The 25457-nt window shown below is 33.4% G+C and overlaps 1 protein-coding gene across 2 annotated transcripts in view; it reads right to left on the bottom strand.

The window, feature by feature from the left end:
- Positions 1-5007: 5007 nt before the first annotated feature.
- The window catches only part of LOC145258224 (GTP-binding protein Di-Ras2-like), a 606981-nt gene continuing 586531 nt past the window's right edge, over positions 5008-25457 (bottom strand). For both annotated transcript variants that reach the window (XM_080116175.1, XM_080116174.1), the window contains one exon: positions 5008-8822. In XM_080116175.1, the coding sequence (XP_079972301.1) occupies positions 7867-8583 (717 nt within the window). In that variant the 5' untranslated portion in view covers positions 8584-8822 and the 3' untranslated portion in view covers positions 5008-7866. The remainder of the gene's footprint in view (positions 8823-25457) is intronic.

Below are 25457 nucleotides of genomic sequence, written 5' to 3'. Positions count from 1 at the left end.
AATTGTATATTTGCGTATGCGTAGAAATACCACGTTTAGTCGGCATAGGTCCGGCAAGCTCCGATAAAAAAAAAATGGATCGCCTAGCAGCTAATTTTACTCATTAAAAAAACAAATCAATTTTATTCCACGGTTTCAAATTCTTTATATTTAAAGTTTCAAGGCTGTATACGGAAAATTGCTTCACAAAGCACATAGAGTCAATAATATATATATATATATATATATATATATATATATATATATATATATATAAATATATATATATTTGATAGAATTTACGTATACTTTTACAGTATTACTGTCAATATTAGTCAGTAGGATATATGACAGAGTAATCATATATTTTATGACATAATAAAATCAATGGAAATCAAATATACTTTGACAATCTTACTGGCATTATTACACAGATATATTTATGAGAAAGTAACCATGTATTTTATGACATATTACAATCAATATTACAATAGTATTAAAAAATAACAGTAATGATGTAGTAAGATACTGTTGGAAATATTATTACCAATCCAAACCAGATGTATTTATGACACAGTGGTCACTTTTATTCTGAAATATTACTATTCATATATATTTTAACAGTATTAATAATGACGCTAATAGTCGTCGGATATAAGTATGACATAGGTTACGACATATTACTATTGATGATAGTCGGATATATTTTGATGGAATTACCATAAATATTATGAAGATAATTTGCCAAATATTATTATGAATCTCATATTTTTATGAAATTGCTATCAAGGGTATTCAAGTATATTTTATTTTGTTTTCATATTAGTCAGCTTTGTCTTACATAACTAATTTTCGAAGATTTTATGACATATTAGTTTTCAAATTATTGATCCATTTCTAGCATTTCATTAAAATTATTATATTGGTATTATATTAAAAATATGCGATACAGTTTTCAACTTTACTTTTTGTTGTTTTTGTTATTATTATTATTGTTGTTTATGTCATTATTATTATTATTATTATTATTATCATTATTATTATTATTATTGTTGTTGTTATTATTGTTATTATTGTTATTATTATCATCATTATTATTATCATTATTGTTTATTATTATCATTATTATTATTATATCACCATTATTATTATCATTATTATAATCATTATCATTATTATTATCATTGTTATCTGCATTATTGGTATTATATTAAAAATATGCGATACAGTTTTCAACTTTACAATATTCACAATTGTCCGTACGTTAATAAAATGCATGTTAAACAGTGATTATTATTATTATTATTATTATTATTATTATTATTATTATTATTATTATTATTATTATTATTATCTATATACTAATACGATAGCGTGTGTGTTATTTTCTGTGTCACGCTTACATCCGGGTCGTTTAATTGTTATGCACTTCCAGTTCTTGTCATAAATAGTTTTACCAAGAATTCTTCATAAGTTTCGGTTTCGATTATAGCTAATGCCACTGAATTCATCTATTTTTTTAATAGATAATTTTATCAAGAATTTTTTATAAGTTTTGGCTTCGGTTTCGATTATGGCTGAAGAACCCCGAGTTATATATATCATAAGTTTTTATTTCGGGATCGATTCAAGTTATATGGATATATATTTTTTTATATTTGAAATCACAACTTTATAATATATAAAAATCGATAGAACATTAACTCTATAATAATATATACGAAATCTGCAAGAATTAATATATCCTATTTAAGCGTACTTTACGATCGGGCTATGCCGGGCGTTCGTGCTAGCTTAGATAAATAATTTTGCAGTTTTAACAAAAAAGCTGCAATAATAACAGAATGCCAAAATCAATATATTATTTGTCAATGAATCCTTTGTGGAATTTCCACATGTCCCGCGAGTTATTATTATTATTATTATTATTATTATTATTATTATTATTATTATTATTATTACAATTTGCTAATAAATAACAAGTTATTTGTACGTAATCGGATGTCGCCAAGGTAAACCATTCCAACTTTTACCATGAATTGTTCCAAAATTCAATAATATCGGTAACTGTTTTAATAAATACTATTACTTTTCCAATTATTTATAAATTATCGTTTATTGTTATTAATAATTATTTTTATCATGGATTATATTTTATTAATAATTAAAAAGAATTCAATTACTAGAATTATTAATAAATCAAGAAAAGGAACATTCGTTCGATTATTCATCGAACTGTTTAGCTGAAAATAAAGGATTATTTTTATTACCAATAGATTATAAGGATTTATAGGCAAACAGTGATTTCTACGCAGTAATGTTAGCTATTGTTATTATCTATATATTAATACGATAGCGTGTGTGTTACTTTGTGTGTCAGCTTACATCTTTTTTTCTTTCGAGTGGCTGTCGTTTAATAATTGTTGTGTCCTCCCATTTCTTGTAATACATAATTTTGCCAAGAATTCTTCATCAGCTTTGGTTTCGTTTTCGATTATAGATGATGACACTCAATTCATGTTTTTTTTATATTTTTGTAATCACTACTTTATATTGTTTTTTAACGGTCATGATTACATTATTAAATATGGAAAAATAGATAAATCACCTCTTTTTTATTGTTCTACACGGTACTGTATTAATATATAGACTTGCTTGGATAAATATTTTTTACAGTTTTAACGAAAGGACTAGAATAATATGATGGTGTCTTCATTCATGATGAACGCTCACACAATGCCCAACAGCAATATATTACATATGAAAGATGCCGCTGGGGAATTTCCACAGGTCCCGCTAGTTGTTGTTGTTGCTATTATTATTATTATTATTATTATTATTATTATTATTATTATTATTATTATTATTATGATTATATGTTCCTTTTTCCATTTTATACTAGTTTATGTGATGTTTGCTTGATGTTTGTATGCCAACCACGGAAAGAAAAATTAGATAATCCACGTAAAATCTAAAAGACTATTCTCATGTAAAATGTACACGCAGACACACACACACACACACACACACACACATCTATATATATATATATATATATATATATACATATAATAAATGTTTGTAAATTATTATTTACAGTCATAAATTGTATTCTTGTATGACAAGCCCTATCTTCTATCTTGGATGTATCTAACATTTTAATTTGATTGGGATTACTATATAAATATTAATATTTATATTCGCTATAAGTTCATAGTAGAATTTGGCTTGTAAACATATATATATATGTGTATGTGTGTGTATGTGTGTGTGTGTGTGTCTGTGTGTGTGTGTCTGTATACACTTGAAGACAATTGAAGTGTTATCGAATCTCTAAGTGTCGTCCGAACCTGAGAGAGCTATCGAGGCAAGACCTTCTTTAATTTTCAAATGTATCATTGTTTTTATGAAAATCATATACGTATAAAATTGTCTGTTTAAGTGGATCACCTTGAGAAATGTGAAAAGATTCTGATTAAGCAATTTAGCGAAAGTTCTCTCCATTGGCAGATCAAACACTTTCCAAGACTTACTATGGTTACAAATAAAATATAGGATCTAGTTCTCTCACATGTACTGGTCGAATGGTTAAGAATGTTAGATTGGAGTTATCCGGGGCCAGGTTTCAACTCGTTTGATTGGACGTACAGTTGTTTAGGTCTCACTGATGATTATAATCGAACATGCAACATTTGTTAATGGATAATAAATATTTATTTATAAAGAATAACCCAACTCAATACGTTACCCTTTATGTGTCGAATATATACGCTCTCTCTAAATAATCCGACGGGAACTGAGCCTTATCGTTTTGAAAGGCGTAAAACTACATGAAACGAAATACAGCACAAAACTTATTACCTGTTTAATTTGTATCAATTGTAATCAAATATTTTATGACACATCTGTTCAAATTGTATCTTTATATTTGACGTGATTTTATTGTTAATTTGATTATTACCGTAAGGCATACGCATATTTCAATCAAATATAAACACGTATCTATGAAAGCATGACTTACAGTTGTCGTCAGAGATGTTGTAAAAGTAACTTATTTTATGATATATTACTAAAAATAGTATTCAAATATATTTTCACATAATCACTATAGTAGTCAGATATATTTATGATATGACATTTATATGATTTTCTGACATATTACATTCAATAGTATTCGAATAAATTTAGAAATTATTATTATTATTAATGCTAGATACATTCGGGAATATTATTATCGCTGTTATTCAGATACATCTTAGTAGTCAGATATTTTATGACATAAATCGTAATATTATTCAAATATATTCTTACAGTATTACTATTATCAGTAGTAATATACATTGGGAAATATTATTATCAGTATTATTCATACATTTATATGACTTAGTATTCAGATATTTTATGACATAATATATTTTGATAGTGTGACTATCAATATTAGTCACACACACACACACACACACACACACACACACATATATACATATATAAAGTCTTTAAACTTTTTCAATATTTAAAACTATATGAAACAGAGAAAAAACATTTAGTTCCAAGTAATTCGTCAGATATTTCTGATAGAAATCGCTCCAGACAACACATGAATCCACTTGGTGTAAGGAACTTAAAATACTACTTCAATGTCAAAATCTTACCAACGATAAGTGTTAGATGGAATCGATTCTGACCCAGAAAACAGTAGTTCTTCCCTATTTGTCAGAAACATCTCTCATGGAATGTGAGGACTAAATGACAAATAAATGAAGCGTTACCTTGCTCGTCAGTCAATCACTCTTCTGGAATTCCTGTAATTGTCTGCTTGCAGGAATTTACGCTTATCTTAAGATTTTTGTAGAGATTATCATTTGTTAACCATGTAAACTTTGTCGGGGAATAAAAAAAAAATTTTTTTCAATAGCACTCCAGCAGTTCTAACTAAACACCAGATTGAGAAGAAAAAAAAGCGCTCTGAGTATCACATCTAGATTTTTATTTTACCCCAGATTAATTTAGTCAATTAATTTAATCGACTGCACGCACCCCAATATTACTTGCTATAAATGGCATTTTTTTATTTCTTTAAAATTGATTTTCATATTATTAAGTTATTACTTTTATACTATTAATAATTTGTAACAGGCACAGAGTTAAACTGAAACTTAAAACCTCCGTCGTGGTCATATCTCAATAATATTCAGAAATATTTCAATATTGATTTTATTATTGTAAATTATCAGTTTTAATAGTATTTATATTCTGTTAATCCAAAGCATTTTCTACATAGTACGAATTAATTTTATATATAGGTCGAAATCAATTGTTTAAATATTAATAACTGTAAATAGTATTTAAATATATTTTCACTATTGTTTTTGTATATCATTATTATTGGATTGTATTTTTTGAAATTAGCACATTTTGACACACATACAGATCATCTGACTGCAAAACTTTAAATATTACTGACTAATAACAATATTTAACGCCCTTGTGCTGAATTGTGTATTTTAAAACAAACGCATTTCAGGTAAAAACATTATCATATCGATATTATAAATTTAAAACAGTACGAGAAAATATCCAGTATAAAAATTATTACAGGTAAAAACAAAATTCATCAAGTTTATCGATTTAGAGAGTGTTATCGTACATTTTAATATGGAAGAGTTCTCAATATCCATGGAAGGTAATTGCAATACATCATTTTTGACAAGACTGAGTTATCTTCCTTGCTTTTAATTAACATCCGTCATTTAAAATTACAAAATGTCTGACCGTGATATTTTTTTTTTGTAAAACAAACTAGATCTAGCACATCTACTGAATGATTTTTCGGAATTTATTCGGAATTTATAATAATTTCAATATTACACGTACGTAATAAGTAAGAAATAATGTTTTGACCTGAAATGCGTTTGTTTCAAAATATATTCTGCACAATAATCATAATTTTGTAAAATATCATTTTAAAAAAAAACTTTTGATTATTTCTTCAATAGTTAGTTTGTGTATCATTATTGTGTTTTCTTTCCAAATAATCATTTTTGTTTTGGTAAACAGATAGATGAGAGAAACACCAACTTCTCAATATTACCATTAATAATATTCAATACATTTTCACATATCACTTTCAGTAAGATTCAGATGTTTCATCATAACTGGTTTTGTATATTATTGTGTGTTCCTTTGTTCTCTTCATGATTTGATACAGACATACAGGCCAAGAAACTGCAAACTTCTCAACATTATTGACTATCAATGATATTGAAATTTATTTTATTTTGTAGTGACGTATACTATCATTCATTTCCTCTTTTCGCGTCTTAATCAATAAACACAAAACTGCAAGCTTCGCACTATTATTGTTTATGAATAGCATTCAATTGCTTTGCGATACATTACCATCATTAGTGTATACATTTTTCTTCAGTGGTAGTCTGTCATGTTAATATTATTGTTATGCTCTAGAAGTGTTCAAACAGGCAATCAGCAACCATTAACTCTTAATAAGAACCGGTGGTGTTTTGTGAAGTAGTAGGGGGACAATTCTCCCCGGATTTTCTGTACTTTCGGTATCATGTTCAAATGATTTTGCGTCAGCGCAACAACCGTTTACCATTGATTTCTAAGTTGGAATTATATTATTATTAGTAATTATCATTCTTTTTTCTTGTTTGTTATATTTTCGCAAACGTATGCATCACAAAACTGCAGGCATCTCAGTATTATTGATCATCAATAATAATCCAACCGCTTTAATATATATATATATATATATATATATATATATATATATATATATATATGCATATATATATATGTATCATAAATAGCAATAACATATCTCTTCAACAATAATCTGTCTTGTTTTGTTTTTATAATGTTTATTTGTTCTGTTTTCTTGTCATAGTATACCATCGCAAACGCAGGCATAAAAAACTTCAGGCTTCTCAGTATTACTGCTTATCAAAAGCATTCAAATGCTTTGTGAAATAGTACCGTAAATATCATTCACATTTTTTTTTCAATGGAAGTTTGTCATTATTAACATTGATCATTTTTTTAAATTACCACCAAATCGTTACACACCCAGAGAACAATAGATTGCAAGATTACCAATATTATTAATTCTCCAATGTAAAAAGATTGCTACGTTTAAATAATTTGCTCTTGATCTAAAAAGTCTGAGTAAAATGATCCTTTCGTGAATTTCTGTCATGTTTTAAGCCAAAGGATTGCTTTTTTTTTCGCAAATAATGTTAATTTCAACATGAATCAATAATTTCTTCTTGAATAAAAATTCAGAAAAAGCTCATTTGAGAATCGAAAGTTCTTTGAAAATATGATATGCCGTCAGTATATGCGAGTCAGTAGATTTTACCGACTGAAAATAATTTAAAAGTTCAGTTTAAATCTCATTTTACCAATGTTGATTTTCTTTGAGTCAGTGAATTGTTATATCTTTTTTTATATAATTATTATTGTTTTGTTTGTTGCTGTTCAGTCATAAATATTCACTAACTCACAAATATTATTCACATAGTTTAGTTTAGTTTATACTGGGGATTTACCGTTTATGAAGGCCCAGAGACCACTCGAGGATAAAAGTCAATGAGCGTCTCAATGATACTTGTAATATTAGCATCAGTGTTTACATATTAGCATTATTTCTTGCGTTGTTAGTGTTTTCGATTTTTTTCCATATATATATATTTTTTTTTGGCTTTCTGTAATTTTCTTTATTTATTCAAAAATTAAAAAAGTAAAACACAAGAAAAAACCCAGACACATAAGTAAGACAAATCTTAAAAAAGAGATGGGCAAAAATTTGTAGAAAGGGAATGTAATCGAATAGATTGCTATTATCGATTAGACTTCATAGAGAACTGATCAAGAAATCCCACAATCGTTTTTTCCAGGATGACCCGATCGCCTAATTTTCGGTTTGCTTCCTCTTCGGATCAATGATCGGCTCCGAAGGAACTTCTTCTTCTCCTCGTCAACCGTGTTGTCGGAAGCTTCATCCTCGGCTGTGTGGTCGAGAGACAGTCGACGCCGTAGGTACGGTTCCAGTTGTCTGACTGTCGGAATATTCGCTTGGATGAGCAATATCCGAAATACGTCGTTGATACATTCGCCAGTCTTGGACGACACCTCCACGAAACGGCCCTTTAGACCATCGTTATTGACCCAGTCGAGAGCATCAAACTTCTCAATAATACGGTCATTCTCCAGATCCACTTTGTTGCCCACGATGACCACGGGGATCTTATCGTAGTCTACTCTCTCCTCTTTGATTTGAACCCATAATTCTTTCACCGCTTTGTACGAGTCTACGCTTGTAATGGAATAGACGAGCGTGAACGCATGCGCTGTCGAGATCGACAGCCTTCTCATTGCCGGGAAAGATATGTTCCCCGCTGTATCCAAAATGTCCACTTTGATGAGGCTCCCGCTAATGTCGTATTGGCGACAGAAAAGGTCCTCCACTGTTTCGTGATACTCAGGGTTGAAAGCGCCGAACAGAAATCGTTTGATAACGCTACTTTTGCCGACACCACCTGCCCCGAGGACAACAACGCGATGTCGTTGATCTGTGTCGTTCATCTTTTAATCGTTATGTTGGGTTGAACTACAAGTAAAGAAAAATGTAACAGATTCACAAAGAAATCCTTAATTGTAAAAAAAAAAAATTAAAAAGAATGTTTAAATACGCTGTGCGATTCTTTTCGCCAATAATAGTTTCACAACCAACTTTTCAGTAAATTAGAGTTGAGAACAGTCATCAAACAAAATACATTAGTCCAATTATGACGTCATCACAGGTATTCCAAATTCTCAACAATCTGAAATGAAAAAGAAAATGACGTTATCATTACTGATATGGATAAAATTAAAAATGACAAAAAATAAGGTAGCATAGTTATTTATACAATACCCTTTAGGATAGCATATGAGACATGTGATAATTATTAATAAAATAAATCTCACCTGTCTGTTTAAATGTATGAATGTATTTATGTTTGTATGTCTCGTAAAAGTTTTCGATAGAAGCGACGGATCCTGACAAGAATGATATCATTTTGAAGCTCAGCGTCTCGCCCGACAAATATCGAAAAATTGGCCCCAAACATTAATTCCTTCACCCTAAACTCGGCCGTTTTATACAAGGAGGGGTCGGGTTTTAAGTCATCGTCACTGTTGGATTGACTTCAGTTGATTTCAACGCTTTTGACTTCCGGTCGCGTCATGGAGACGTCGGCTAAGACGTTAGATTTTCTTTCACTTTCTTTTCTTCCTTCGCGGCACGGGTCCCAGCCTTCCTGCCTACTACCATTTTTTTTCTTTTGTTCAACACACACCTCCAAACATCCGGGGAACGCCGGACACACAGGCTTACTAATTATAAATCAAGAATCAATCAAAACATATCTTCAGATATACAGTAAAACGAATACAGTAAAACCACATAGAAATGAATTGCTTTAACGCATTCCTGATATACGAAGGGATCGGCTTTATTTACATTATAGCACTGAGATACACGTCAGGGTTGTTCCTTACAAAAACGAAAAAAAGAGCTAAGGGCAGACAACTCTAAATCTTTGCTTCATAAAAAATAAGAAAATTACGAAATACTGTGCAATGAGACTAACACTTAATAGAAAATTTCAACGATATACCTGTTTTTATTTACAAGAAACCAACGACTTATCGGTACTCCAGGGCAGATGACAAATACATCTCCATCTTTTGCTATTCTCACACAATTTCTAGCGTTTAAGTCTACTTGAAATACACTTACTACTTCTGGGCATTGGAGAAACACGGTTTTTATTTCATAAAAGAAAACATGCCTATTTTATTAAGTAAGCACCACACTTATATCACGTTAGTGTAACATTTTTGGCGGTTTATAGAATATGCATTTTAAATTATTAGATTTATTTTCGTACATATTAAACAACTGTAATTTATTTTATGATTTAAACATATCACTATGATTAATTTATTCTTTTTTGTTTCACATTATTAAAGCATCGTTCATATTTGTCTGAAATATCGCCATCCACGTAGGCTTGAGCGAGACCTTTTATAGTCAACAGAACAGGAGTCGCCTTTCATCGTGATAACGTTCGTCCTCACACAGAACTACAGTTTCAAAATATCCCAGGAGAATTTAATTGGGAACGCTAACCCTACCCTGCATATTTCCTTGACCTAGCTTAGTGGAATAGAAAATACGGTCTGCCCCGGGCTTCACGTTCCAGGGGACGGTATTTTACAAGGGTAAAAATAGACACTAGAAAAATTTAAATGAAAAGCTTACAAGAAATCTGAAATTTAATTAAATGTAACCATTTAAAAAAATAATTTTACTTAAACGTTTTTGTTTAGAAAGATGTTTGTTTTCCTTTGTTTGCGCATTCAGTTTTTGTTTGTGAACCCAGTTTGCATAGCCAGTAATTTTAAATTAAGAATTTTTTTTATGATTCAACTAATTACATTTTGTTTTGAAAAATCTTTATCTTTTTCATGGTGACTGTATATGTATATGAGTATTGGAATAAGATGAAAGTCTGGGACTAACAACATTAGTTTAAAATTAGATCTTTGATTGTAATTTCATGGAAATAAATATTTTACGACATTTTGGAATTCAGAAAGGTTTACGAAATATCAACGGCCAGTGGAGAAGGGGGAGCGAAACTTAAATTTAGTGACCTCAGCAGTATAATAGGGGCGAGATTTTGTTGCTAAGCAGGTTTTCGTGGATTTTACGCCGAGAAGGTACAAGTGCAACGAGTTCACCAGAGCACATTCATTTAAAAATCTTTGTAAAAAAGGCACATAGATGCAACATTGCGGGGATAGGATAAAGGTTGGAGCTTAGTTTACGAGGTGGAACCTATCAGATTGAATACTCTTTTTTAAACTCTATCCTAAAGGGAAAGGCTACTAGTAGATAAACCAGCCCAGATGTGGCAATAATACTTCATACATGGGCGAATAGTCTCTTAACTCGATAGAGGGAAACCACCTTCTTTGCAGCAGCTTTTACAGTGGATTCAATGTATTTTTCCAGTTAATATTGCCCGTGAATATTAGGCAGAAGAGTTTGAAGGAAGAATTCTCAGGTAGGGTGTTATTTGTCATGGTAGTTGAGGAGGCTTGCTGTAATTGTTAAAGAAGAGCAGAGACTTACTAGCATTAAATGCTATCATCCATTTGCGGCCCCATTCCGCTACGGTCTGGAGGTCATTTTGTAACGATTCCGCAAGTGTCTTGGATCTGGGTAGGGATGGGATTTAGCTGCTTTTCGGGTTTGTCAAGGGTATTCACGTCGTGGAGGCACAAGTGTTTGCAGTTCATCAGATCATTCACCATTAAAATACTTGTAGAACAGGCAGAGAGATGCAATATTTTGTTGGTGGGATATAGGTTGAAGCTTAGATGACAGTTCAGAACCTATCAGGTTGGAGGCTCTCTTTTGGACTTTGTTTAGGAGCGAGAAACTAATGGCAGATGCACCAGCCCAAATATGAAAACAATACTCCATACATGGGCGAATGGTGGCCTTATAGAAGTACAGGATACTATAGAAGTACAGGATACTTTCTAGCACAGTAACTCATGTTTCCTGTGAACGTTAGGCAGAGGAGTTTAAAAGAAGTACTTTCAGATAATAAATCTTTGATTGATCTTGGTGGTAGAGAAGGTTTCTTGTGATTATTGAAGGAGACAAGTTTAGTCTTGGCAGCATTGAATGTGACCATCCATTTTTGTTCCCATTCTACGACGGATTGGAGGTCATCCTCTACTGTTTCTGCCATTTTCTTAGATATGTGTTCATTTATTTTCCTGTCGTGCCTGTTATAGAGCGTGGTGTCATCAGCCCATATATCCCACAGACAATTTTGCCGAGGAGGTCATTTATGAATATTAGGAATAATAAAGGTCTAAGGATTGACCCCTGAGGCACTCCCGCATTTATATCATATTGTTTAGATGTACAACCGTCGAGGACAACCTGGATTTTTCTCTTATTTAAGAAGGATTTAATTATGTTTAGTATTCGTCCAGTGATACCGTATAGTCTTTCCTGAGAAGACCTTCATGCCATACTCCGTCAAAAGCCTTAGATATATCAAGAGCTAACGCTCTACTCCCCCTTGCTTTTTCCAGTGAATAGTATATACGCCCAGAGATTACAGTTTGATATCTGCTGTGGGACGAGTTTGCCTAAATCCATATTGTTGGTCGGTTAGAAGTTTAGCATCTGCAAGGTGATGGACTAGAGCTTGGTTAATTATATGCTCAAATATTTTGGCGAAAAGTGGGAGGAGGCTAATGGGGCGATAATTTAATGGATCAGTTCTTTCGCCAGAATTCTTGAAAACTGGTACCACAAAAGCAGTTTTCCAGCAGGCAGAAAAGCAAGATTCATTAAAACATTTGTTGTAAAGTTTGGGGAGAACATGAGCTACTTTTTAATAGCACAGCCGGGATGAGATCAGGTCATCATGCTTTTGAAGTGTTAAGATTTTTTATGATAGCATGCACCTGAGCAAGGGTGATTTTCAGATCGTCTAGCGTGGCGTCTATCAGCAAAGGAAAGTCAGGGACAGGGTGGTTAGCAGGGTCCAGTGTGGAGTTGACTTAAAATATCTGCAGTAGAATTATATTGGCTAAATCCACACTGTTTTTCAGAGAAAACATTTGCTTTTCCGAAGTGATGGACTAGTGCTTTATTAATTAAGGTCTCAAAGATTTTACCGAGGAGGAGACTGAGAGGGCAGTAATAGAAACGGTCACTTCTTTCACTAGAATTCTTGTAAATTGGTACCATAGAGGACACCCTAAAGCTATTAGAAAAGCAAGATTCAGCAAGGCATTTATTGTAGAGCTTGGAAAGTACGGGGCCTAGTTGAGCTGATCATTTTCTAATTAGTATAGCAGGAATGAAACCAGGCCCACACGCCTTGGATGCGGAGATGAGAAGGAGTAATTTTCATATCATTTAGTGTGGCTTTAGTCCGCATAGGGAGTGGAGTTGTTTGTTCGCTCGACGGTTGAGTTAACGGCTGCCGTGCATGCGACCTTCTAGTTATTTGATAGTGTGTGTGTGGAGGGGGGCTACTGATTTCCCTTTATTCACTACACTATTATGCATTTTCCAGAAATCACGGGTTCTTATCTTCTGTGTTCTCTGATTATTTCAGCTTTCTTTTGTCTGTCGCTATTTCTTTTTTATAATGATTTCTAGTCTCTATGAATTTTTTCCTATTTGTATTTGACTTGTAACGTAGGAACTGGCGGAAATCATGATGTCTTTGTGTAATGGCAGCTGCACAATCTGTAATGAACCATGGGGGTGAGTGGGGCTTGCTATAATACTTACGTGTGGGAACATGTGCCCAATGCCCGATTTGCACCGCTCAGTTGTCTCATTGGCACATAATTCAGCAGGAAGAGAGGAGATATTTGTCCATAAGGAATCTCTTATGTGTTCTCTGAGGACTTTCCAATCAGCTCTTTTGTAGTACCTTGTTGTTTTGTGCAATGGCTCTTCCCCTTGGGGTTGTAATTTAAGTGCGAGTCATGGTATCGTTTATACCATGAGTTGGTCTGAGTTTTCAAGTGGACTGTGAGCATTAGTCACACAATCCCCAGTTACTGTGATAAAGAATAGGTTTAGAACTGAAGCCTGCTGGTGTTTACGATCTAAGAGGAGAGTTGGGAACATTACTGTCTGTGTAAAGGAATGCGTTATAGATAAGCTATAAATAGAGCGTCCGACTGCGTTTGTGCAACCTGAAAAATCAAGCTAATTTTATGGTAGATATTAAAATCAGCAAATACATGTATTTGGGCGTTACTATCCAAGAAGAATGCTGCATCTATATTATCAGAGACGTGATCGATTGGGATACAATCCTGAATTGAAAGAGAACGGCAGAGAAAATATAAGCAACTAACACAGTGAATTAAAAACCAGTTGAAAGCACATAAAATCTGATCATACGATTCAAGACGTTGCTCTCTAGTTAAAGGGAATATAGACTCTAAGCCCTTGCATATATATTTTTTATGTCCTTAGTGAACAGAGGGAGGTATCCTATTATGTTAAATAAGTTAGATGGTATTGAGGAGTGTAAGTTTATTTCACTTAATGTTAAGGTATCCGGGGAGTTTACTAAAAGGTAGGACTCTACATCTTCTAGATTACTTCTAAACCCATGGATATTTGCGATACTAACCTAAGACATTCCGATACAAAACCTATCTAAGATCACTGCCTGGCACATAAAGTGCATTACTGTGAATTGTAAAAAATCGGCCAAGCCATTTAGGCGTCCGTAGGGAACGAACTAACATACACACAAAGTTCTTTTTATGTAATTGCAGAGGTAGTGATCATAATGCATAGAGAACTGCTGGGAAAATCCAGATATAATAATTAGTTAAGGCGTAGTGCGCGTTCTAATAGGATTAGTTGGTTTGATTGTTTTGTTTTACAAATCCTTTTCGGGTTATTTAATGAGGAATCCAGTTATTTTGAAAACAGTTTTTATGCTTTAAGCTCTTTATATCTTTAAGTATTTATTTGTGGAGTTTGCTTTGGTGGTTTTACGGCATATCAATCTTTTTTAGGTTATTTAATGCCGAATCCAGTTATTTTAGAAATAGTATTCATGTTGCATCCACTTATTTTGTAGAAGGCTTTATTCGTTAAGCTCTTTTCAATCGCTAGTTTGTAGAGTTTGGTTTGGTTGTTTTATTGTAGATTTTATCGCTTTTGTTCTCTGCCCTGCAGAACATGAATGAGTTTTGGAATGGGAGAAAGAAAAAGGATTATATTATTAATATTTGGTGCATTTGAAGTTCTTTAACCATTCAAGAAATGAGGGAGATAGAAAGAGAAAAGGGAAATGAGAAGAAGGAAAAGGGAGAAAAGGTGGGTTGTTATTTTTGTTTTTGTTTTCCAGAACATAATTAAGTTTTGCAAAAAGAAAGCAGAAAAACAAAAAAGCATCAATGTTAGGTGCATTTCGTCGCAAGAAACCAACATCTTCAGACAGCCTGATCGTTTAACAGTAAACTAGTAGGATTTTAACGTCATATTTTTAAAAGCACCTTATAGAAATTTAATGTATTTCCACAAATATAATGGATTTTCCGCTAAAATATCATTTTATCATTATTTATTGTCAGGTTTAATACCAATAATCTTAGACTATAACGCAATAGAAATCTGCATTCATTTGTTTGTGGAAATTGATTATGACAAGGCATGAAGCCACTTGATATAAGGAGCTGCAACATATCAGCCAACGATAAGTGTAAGATGAATAGATACCGACTAAGAAAACAGCAATTCTTCCCGCTTTGTCACAAACATCGTTCATGGAATGTAACAACCAAAGGACAAAAGAAGGGAGCAAGAGCTACGAGGTTACCAAAAGGAAACCAAAATTTCACTTTCCTCTCTTGTTAAAAATATTAATAGATATTAGACAATATCAAGGAGTGCAACTTTCCTGTAAAGAGAGTACTCTAGGAATTATAAGTTTGAAAGAAAATTTCCGTTTGTATGCAACAACCTTCTGAATCAAGCCTGTTCCAATCTCCTTGCAGTTTTGCTTTTAAAACTTATCGTTTTATACAAAAAATTTAAAGAAACTTGCACTTCTTTAAGGCAAATAAGACGACAAATTAAATAGATTTTCTCATCTCGTTTGTTTAAATAAAGATGACATTTTCGTTATCCTATTAAAAGTTCGCATTCGATAAATACAATGGAATCAATAGAAAACAATAAATAAACAGGAAACAAATTAAAAGGCAAAACAAACGAAAAGAAAAAAAGCAAACACGCTTTCTCTAAAAGAAAAAGTAAAATTAAATATAAAACAACAATAATTAAAACAAACCTCATCCATTCTTTATATACTTACATTCAAATGATGAACCTTCCCGCAATTTATTATTTCTTCTCACATTAAATTCAGTTCTATATTAGGTTTATTCTAAGAACGTTGTGAATATAACAATTAAGTTAAGTATAAACGTCCGAATAATCCAAATTATCAACACTCACCGAAAAAATTCCAAAACATAAACTACAGGTTACACATATAGTTTTATATCCAATTATGAAAAATAAACTCTTTCATGGGTAGTAGGGCATGCATTATCCCAGTTGATTGCACGCATGCCTAATCTTACACAAGTAGAGTGAAATTTTATCCCCTATGCCATTGACAGGTATAGATTTCTAATAAAACCTTGCATCTACAACTGTGCTTCATACATAACAAAACAAAAACTGTCTAAATTCATTGATTTTGTATTAAATCTAATTGGACATTTTCTATTTGATTACTAATTTCAGCACAAAAGTAAGAGTGACCATCCACAATACAAAGTCTTTATTCTTTAACCCATTATATTTTAAAGAAATACAGAATGAATTTAGTTGTAGTAATTTTTTCATATTGCATGCCTAATCTTATTAAAGTAGAGTGAGATTTCCCCTATGATATTGACAGGTATCAATCTCTGATCAAAACTTGTGCATACAAATCCGCTTCATATGAATTCTTAATATGTATTTTCGAAAACAAAACAATTTTCTAAATTGATTGATTTAATATTCAATATGATCGAACATTTTCTATTATTAATTTCAACGCAGGTATAGGAGTGGCTAACCACCGAGAGTACGAACCCATCATACTGTGGAGAAACGTGAAATGAATTTAATTGGAAAAACTTTTTCGTATTACACCATCACTTTATAGTAATTAGTCTGTTGACTAGCAATTAAACTATTAATAATAACTTCCCAAATATAAATTACAAATTATTTAAATTAATTGATTCTTATATTCAATCCGATCGTGCATTTCTCTTTGGTTACTACTAGCGTGGTAACAGGTGTAATTTACTCTCCGCATTTTTTTTTACAGATTACACCACGAGATAGGTAACATTATATATAATCCCATGTCCCGATTAGCAATTAAATGCCTAATAAAACTCTCTCAATTCAAGATTATAAAGAAAAAATAGCAGATAAATTATAAAAAAAAGACTATTTCAAATGTAAGCTTTACATGAAAACAAAATTTTATGCCAATCTTAAGCGTATGAGTTCGATGGAAATAATATTCCCAATTAAGCGTAACAAATTCAGTTAAAGCATAGCTGATCAATGAAATAATAATTCAATCTGAAGTTTCACATAAAAATCATATGCTATTTCAGTCTTAGAAAATTATATTGTAATATAATTGATTGTCGTGACAGACTTGCGGAAATACTATTTGAAAAGTTTGGCTGATCTGGTTGAAAAGTATAAAGCTTTGTCATTAACTTCAGCCAACTAAGTATTATGATATCCGTTCGATGCACACTTATGTATTCATAGGGATTAACACAAATTAGTTAACTAATTTTTACATTTCTTCGAAATGTTTTATCGGAAACTACTGGGTCGATCTTACTGAAATTTTCTATGTATCTTTGCTTTGATAATGTTCACTGAACTAAGTTTTATGGTATCCGTTATATTGTTAGGGATCATTAGGGATTAGTATTTCAGGTCCACTTTTTCTCGAAAAATACTGGACCGATCTGACTGAAATTCTGCATGGTCCTTTAGATTTACATGGATTAATATCTAATGGAAAAGCGGGCATAAATTTAACAATATCCACCCATTAATTTGACATAAATCACGAATTCTAAGTCTACGCACTTTTAATGGGCTAGAATGTCTAGCATCTATTTATTTAAAGAGCCTCGTTATTTCGTATTAACCACCAAAAACGCGACTTACGAACGAAATTATCTTAAAAACGTTACCGTGACAGATCGACAACCAACTAGAGTTTCGTATAGATGTATTTGAACGTATCTAAAATAATATAATGCTATTCCACAATGATGTGTGACAGATAAACCGACATGTGGACTAACGGACAATGTTTCTTATTGGTTTATCAAAAGTCGCTTGATAAAAATCCAAGATTTAGTTTGTTTAAAAAAAAATCAAACAATCGTGAACATAAGATTAGAAAATTTCATACGAAACATACAAATAGAATTAAAAGAAAATCTTTATTTAAAATGTTTATCAATAATGAACTTTGAGCAAACCAAATCCAATTGAACTATAATTGGATGAAGTGAGAAAGAGGCGGAGTTTAAAAACTGACAAACACCGGAGCACACGGCATAAACAGGCGGAAATGAATGCGGGAAAATAGATATTTCGGGAAAAAGGAAATGACAGAAGCCTATTAGCGACATTATAATTAACTCACATCTTTCCTAAAGTTAATTTCGTTAAAGTGAAGATTAGATTAATTGCAGAACAGGCAAATAAAATTGCAAGTAAACAGAAAAACGAGAAGAAAGAATAGAATTTGTTTGGTTTGTCTAACAGACGGCATACCAACTCTTATATGATTCAGTGTGTTCGGATATCTGAACATATCGATGAAAAAATATAGTGGGGTAATTATTTTCCTGAATAGCAAAAAAAAAAAAACATGAAGAAATTTTATGGTTCTTCCGTTTTCAAGAAAATTGATGAACAAAATTCACTGTACATCCCAGAATACGGTAGCCAAAACTTTGCCTGCTGATGTTTGCATCTATAATCTCTAAACAGCTTTAAACCGCTGCTTTCCCCACAGTCGACTGAGTATATTTATCGATCCCTGTAGCAGCTATTGACACATATTGGCACAATAAAACTATTCTTGGTGTGTTGAAAACTCGCAAAGAAGGATCTAAATCATGTATATTGTAGAACGCTTAATACAAAATGTCGAATACATTCATTTTTAATATATTTTTTTACAAGGTGGTCACCACTTATCAAGGCCCGGAAGCCACTCACGGATAAGGGTTATTGTAAGTACAGTACGTTAGTGTGGATATTTAAAGTGTCTACTTAAGGGGACGGTTCATCAGGGATTTGTTTACCTTGGACTTGAATACATCCAAGTTGTAGTCAGGGGGGAAGCAGGCAGACGGAGCAGAGTTCCACAGGCGTGCAGTTCTAAGAAAGAAGCTTTGTTCATGGAATCTACGTTTTGATTTAGGCATAGATAAAGAGTGGGAAAAGTTTTTGAAATATGGAGAGTTGATGGCCTTCGTCGCATAGGGTAGAATAAGCTGCAAAGTTCTTGGCAAATAGTTTGGCCTTGTCTGACGCTGACGATATGACCTCTGGTCCATTGATAATGGTTGGGATAGAACGCACACTTCTGTTCAGGATCCTATTTGTTATTTGCCAAAACTGATGGGAACCAAGCCGCTGATCAGCTACTTTGGATTTAACAGACTGGGCATATAGCTCTCTTGCATTTTTTTATTACTCTTTTACAGTGGTTGCTGGCGTTCCTGAAAGCAGCTTTAGTCTCAGTGAATCTATTACGTTGGTAGCTATGGAAAAAGTGAATTCTGTGCGCGATAGCAGCAGCACATTTTGGGGAGAACCATGGCTGGCTGTTAGGTTTTTGTTGGAAGTTTTTAGATGGTATGAATTGGTCTATGCCTACAATTAACAATTGGGTCAGATCTGATACTATAGAGGACACTTCCTTTTTAAACATAGAATGCAGAGGTAGATCAGATATAAATGTACGGAAGCTATCCCAGTCAGCCATGGAGTATCGGTATACAGTACGGTGGAGGGGTACGTCTGGGGACTTATTACATTTCATATTTATCTTAACTGATACGACGGAGTGGTCGGAGGATCCTAGAGGAGAAAGAACGGAACATGAACATAGCTCAGGGGAAGTTGAGAGAAAAAGGTCTAGGAGGCTTGCGTATTGACCTGTAGTATCGGGCACACGGGTGGGCTCGCGAACAATCTGAGTGAGGTCATAAGCAATGGCAAAATCATAACAGAACCTCCCCTCATCGTCCGTCTTATTTGAGTGGATCAGCCATTCCACGTTATGGACGTTGAAGTCACCACAGATGTGGATGTTAGCCGAAGGGTGTGCAGACAGGATGTGGTCTATTTTCTCAAATATGCTCTTAAAGATAGTAACTCCGCTGTTGTGGGACCGATAGAGGGCAAATATAAATGCAGTGGTGTAAGCCAGTGCAACCGGGAAGCACATATAAGGTAAATTAGGATCTTCTGTAGAGATATCCCTGCCACACGGGAAGCCATCTTTTATGTAGGCATATACATTTTATATTCCATGCCGATGGCGATCTTGGGGGTCAGATTTAGATGTTAAGTTAGAGTATCCGTTAATTATGAACTCATCTAGGGAAGTGGTCGGCCCTATTCCAGTTTCGCTTAGAAAGAATATGTCCGGTGTCGTCTCTTGTAATTGGGTTTCAACCTCTGGAAGGTTGGAACGTAGACCCCTGATTTTGGAGAAGGAGACATGATAGTAGGGGTCTACGTTGGAAGATGGGGTTCTAGGTTTATTCGAGTTTTTTTCTGGAGATGTTTCATGTTGAGGTTTTGGGATTTGTGGAACAGGTCGGCATACTTGGTTAGAGTAGTACAGAGAGGGAAAGTAAGAGAGCAAAAGACAGGGATTTTTTTTTGTAGCACATGAAAAGGTAAAGCCGTAACAATTACCCACTAGTATGGCATCGAGAGGCCCCCACCAGATACTACTGCATAGTCCAGAGTCCATTCACCAAATGGCAATACAGCAGTCCCAGCACTTTGCGCCTGCTGATAGGACAGCCTCCTTAGTGGTTAATCCAAGGTTCGAGTCCCTGACTATCAGGCGGATAACGTCAGCCCAGACAAAACGTTTACCTCCAGCACCCTTACTAGTGACATGGCTACAAGGATAGACATAGAGACAGAATATTTTCGCCTGCTTTGCTATCTCACGCAAATTTAATTTACAATTGGCCAATAAGTTAGCTAGAAAAATATTTTCTGGTTAAATTTTCTTTTTAACAAAGAAATCACCACTTATCAAGGTCCAGAAGCCACTTGAGGATATGTCGAAGTTAAATGACCTGAGTGTTCAGTATTATTTGGATCAGTACGATCGCGTTTAAAGTAAACATACGACTTCTTAATAATTGCTTTTGACGGAATAGAATTTTAATAACACTGATCAAGCTTTTACTTTAATTGAGCATCATTTTCCTTTTTATTATGTAACGAACAGTTGTCTGTATGTGTGTATATCGAGCTAAAAGTCTAAACTACAAAACAAACATTCACAAAGTTGGTATTTTCTTAGTTGGGTTTGTCTTTGCTGAATAAGATATAAAATTAAATATATTCATCATTTAACGTTAAACTCATACAGATTCTGCCAGGAAGTCAGTTCTTAAGCCAATTTAATGCACTAAAGGAAAGTAACCCTGAATTCTTAACTAATGGATTACTTTTACTTTCGAGCTACACATATAAAAGAGAGTAATTATATGTGTAGAAATTTGTTATATTGTATTACTTTCGGCAACGCTGGGTAGCCTTGCTAGTCATAAAATAGGGCTTCATCGGCACACATATCCAGATTTATTAATTAAAAAAAAATGCAACAGTAGCTTCACTCAAATAGTTTAGTCAGTAAACTAACACTCCGATTAGACTCAGTTTTATTATAGCGTCATCTGTATTACATGTACAGAACTCTTTTTGTGATTTGGTATCTAGGAAAATTTTTGTGTATTTGAGAGAGAGAGAGAGGGAGAGAGAGAGAGAGAAAGAGAGAAAGAGAAAAAGAGAGAGAGAGTTCCCTATGGACTCGAAAACGGCTGGGCCGATTTTTAAAAAATTCACACAAAGGTACTTGATGTGTCTCGGGAATGTTCTTACGTAGGCTTTGTATCGGAATGCGTCTGATAATATCGAAAATCGATAATCGAAAAATACGATTAAAGAAAGAAGTTCGATTTTCACCAGAGTTAACAATTTTATACAGCCTCACACTACCCCTCCCCCGCCTTCTCCCCAATGTAAACAGAAAACAGTAAAATCGAAAAATGTTAAATGGTATTCTAATCGGTAAATGTCGCTGCATTTTCAATATTTACGGAAAAAAGATTTATTAAACCACAGAAGAACCTATTAAGTTACACAAGTTCTATAATTGGGTGCACCCATAAAAAGGCGAAAAACATAAAATTGTTTGGTGCTTATATTTTTGTAAACCGCTCGTGTAAACTTTATTTTTTAGATCAATTAAAATGTAGTAAAAACTACGTAAGACAAAAAAAAAAAATGAACCACATATACTTTTTTTTAAACTTTCTTATTTCAAATTCCCGCTTAAAGGTTCCTGCACTATGTGATAATTCACTTCATTACGCCCGTTCGCACGCGAACGCATCATGCAAGAGAAACACTACTGAAGGCGGTGAAATGGCGCAAAATAGTTTCAAGGTCCAGGGATTCATACCATGCAAACTGTAAATTTGCAACAGGTTTGATTGTCAGATTCGTTGTCAGCGATCTCGATTAACCCTAAAAAAAACAAAACAACAAAAAAATTAGAGTGGTCGGTGTTCTGTTGCAGCTTAAGGTAATATTTACCAATTTTATAAAATCAACAGTAGATTCTCGACAGTGCAATGTTGCTTGTGATTTAGTGTGGACTAAATCACTGTGGAGAGGCATGTACAGTTTCATACTGCGAGGGGTCTCTAACTAGAGCAGTCAATTAATCGAGTTGATTAAAAAATTGGCGATTTCAGCGATTTCGATGGCAATAAAAGAGGCAAAAGAATTTGTTGACTCTCATCCAATACCGGACAACCTCATATCTCCCTGCTAGTTAGTAAATAATTGACCATAATAAAAGCGATAAGATTTGCTCGCGACGGTATCTAATTTTAAAAAACACTCACCATAGAGAGTGCAAGTAATGAAAGAAATAATGCAGGACAAAGATTAAAAGAAAAAAAATATATATAAAGATTGTAAATATGAGATTAATCTTTGAAATGATTATGGATAAACCGTATTATTTGGAGTATATGGTCAAGCTCTGGAATCTTCCTCTCGTGTTCGAGAATCTACACGGGATTTCGCATAAAACACTTTATTTAATTCATTGAGGCAGCATGCTCTTGTTTTGTCAGCCATGAGCGGATGAATGTTCTCAGTAATTTACAATTGCGAATTATGTATTTTAAATAAAGCGTTCCCTTTGAAATTTATTGCAGATTTTGAAGTTCAACAAAATACACTTAAATTCTACTGTTTCAGGGATTTAAACTTTGTGAGAATGACACTCAAGATGAGAATAATAGTCCGAATAATCAACATAGTATTTCTTTAATTCTGTTCGTGATTTTTGACAATCACTGGCGGGCGTCTCCGTGTTGTACAAGTGCAGGTATACATATAAGTTTTACAGGGTGTGGTTTACAGCCTATCGGACATTACTGTCATCATGCTCACTCATCATTTTTCGACCTTAGTCGAGATGATGGTGTTATGATCTGCTTACGTCAGATATTCCGGTCCCACATAACGGCTTCTAAGTCCCGCCTCTCAATTTTTGCATCTCTTGCAATAGCATCTGGATATGTGAGCATTCTACTTCTGGGGTAAGTAGTAGGGTTCCACAGAAGTGGGAAAAGAATATCTTCATTTACTGTTCTATAACAATGGCCTACAAACTGAACATGTCTTGCTTTGACAAGTTCGCCAAAGATGTATTGTTTGGTCGGATGGGTCTTCTTTGAGGGAATTTGTGCTATGGTGATATTCGTCTATCGCATGCGAAGATGACCGTGATCATGCAATTGCTCTGTAGGTTTGGAATATGGCTTGTAGACCGATTCGAGCTCTGAAGTATTTCTCGCATGTTGGACACCTGTAAGATGATTCTTTACCAGAGGTGGTGATTACTTTGTCTTTTCTAATGGTACGCGTCCTCTCGTGTTTTGCATTGTATGCAGATTCGGCAATTATAGCCCCATTTTTGACTTGCGGCACACCAGGAACATTTGTCCTGGGCTAATTTTTCCCATGATACAAATCAAACTGTTTAAGGGAGCCTTTCTTAATCTCTTTGAACCGTTTCCGCTTTTTTCCTGCGTTTTTGTTTTTCTTTGGACAGCTTTCGCTGTATAGTTGATCGAACAGCAAAATAATTTGTCGAGGGTTGAGTAGCACTGCCGACAAATAACTTTCAGGCAACATAATCAAATGTCTGTTAAAATAAAGCCGTTTGGCAACTTACTGTTGATGACTCTTCATACTAGCAAGACAAAAACAAAATACTATGAATCATATGGTCGGGCTATCTATCGTCATATTGAATATTCAGATATTTCTTAATCGCGATGAAATCTAAAAGTCCAGAGCAACCTTGATACTTCTCTGCGCGTTTAAACTTCTTCGCGATTAATGCCCTAGTGTTAATCTCATTTAGTTATGATTATAAATTAACATAAAAACGTAATTCTGGGTCGGCTGAATTGTGGTTAGGAGGATTGAGCCTTTCTGTTCAGTCAATAGAGATGCGAAGCTGTACAGTTTTAATGATAGCATTATGCAAATCCGTAAATCATTAGACTGTGACGGTTTTATGACCATCATTACAGTTTATACTCCCAATCATAGCAGTGATGATCAAACTATCCCGTCCTTTTATCAAAATACTTAAACTGCACTAAACTCAATCCTAAAAGATGATATAATCTACACGTTGTTGTAGTTTATGTAACCGTCTTTCATAAAATATTTCAAGATAATACCCCTTTGTGAAATATGAGTATTTTCATTCTCCTGAAACTCGTATGAATCACAGATTTACACTTTTAGTCACATAGAAATGTACTTAGATTTGAACGGCGTCGTCTCAGCCCTGGAATAAAGAGTGACCTATTCATACATTAGGGGTACCAATGCTGTGAATTCGAAAGTCTTGGTAGCTTCAGAATGATGGCATTTGAGGTGCTCTGTTTTAGTAACGCGAAATATATTATTGAATACAGTAACATACATTAGATCAATGTGGATACGTTTAACTCAAGTACTAAAATAATAATATATATAGTTTCTAAAATTTTGAGATGGTAAGGAGAGTGTTACTTGCTAAGGATGGAAAAAAACGTCGGCACTATAATTCGAACCGCAAAGACGATTATTTATAAGGTGCTCTCTTTACTATCTCAAAATTTTAGAAACGATATATCTTAATACTCTAAGACATTCTCTTTGCAAACAAAAAGAGAATCCCTTAGGGCTTAATCTAGTTTCTATTTAATAATTAGTTCTCCACCTTTTTTTCCTGTCTTTTGATATCCGATTCATTGTTCCCCACTTTTTTTTTGCTTTTTAAAACGCAATTAAGCTCGACTTTAGCTCTGTTGAGTAAGCTTGGAAACCGGTCAGCTCACGTATGCATTTTTATTTTTTAAGTTCATAATCTAAAATAAAGAATGCTTTCTAAACAGGTTTAAAAATTGGTCTTTACTTAGCCATAATAAAATTTTGTATCCAACAAAAATAT

Source organism: Euprymna scolopes, chromosome 33 (assembly GCF_053919585.1).
Source record: "Euprymna scolopes isolate OS-2025 chromosome 33, ASM5391958v1, whole genome shotgun sequence".
Lineage (NCBI taxonomy): Eukaryota > Metazoa > Mollusca > Cephalopoda > Sepiida > Sepiolidae > Euprymna > Euprymna scolopes.
The sequence above is the reverse complement of the archived record's forward strand: the minus strand, read 5'-3'. Positions and strand labels throughout refer to the sequence as shown.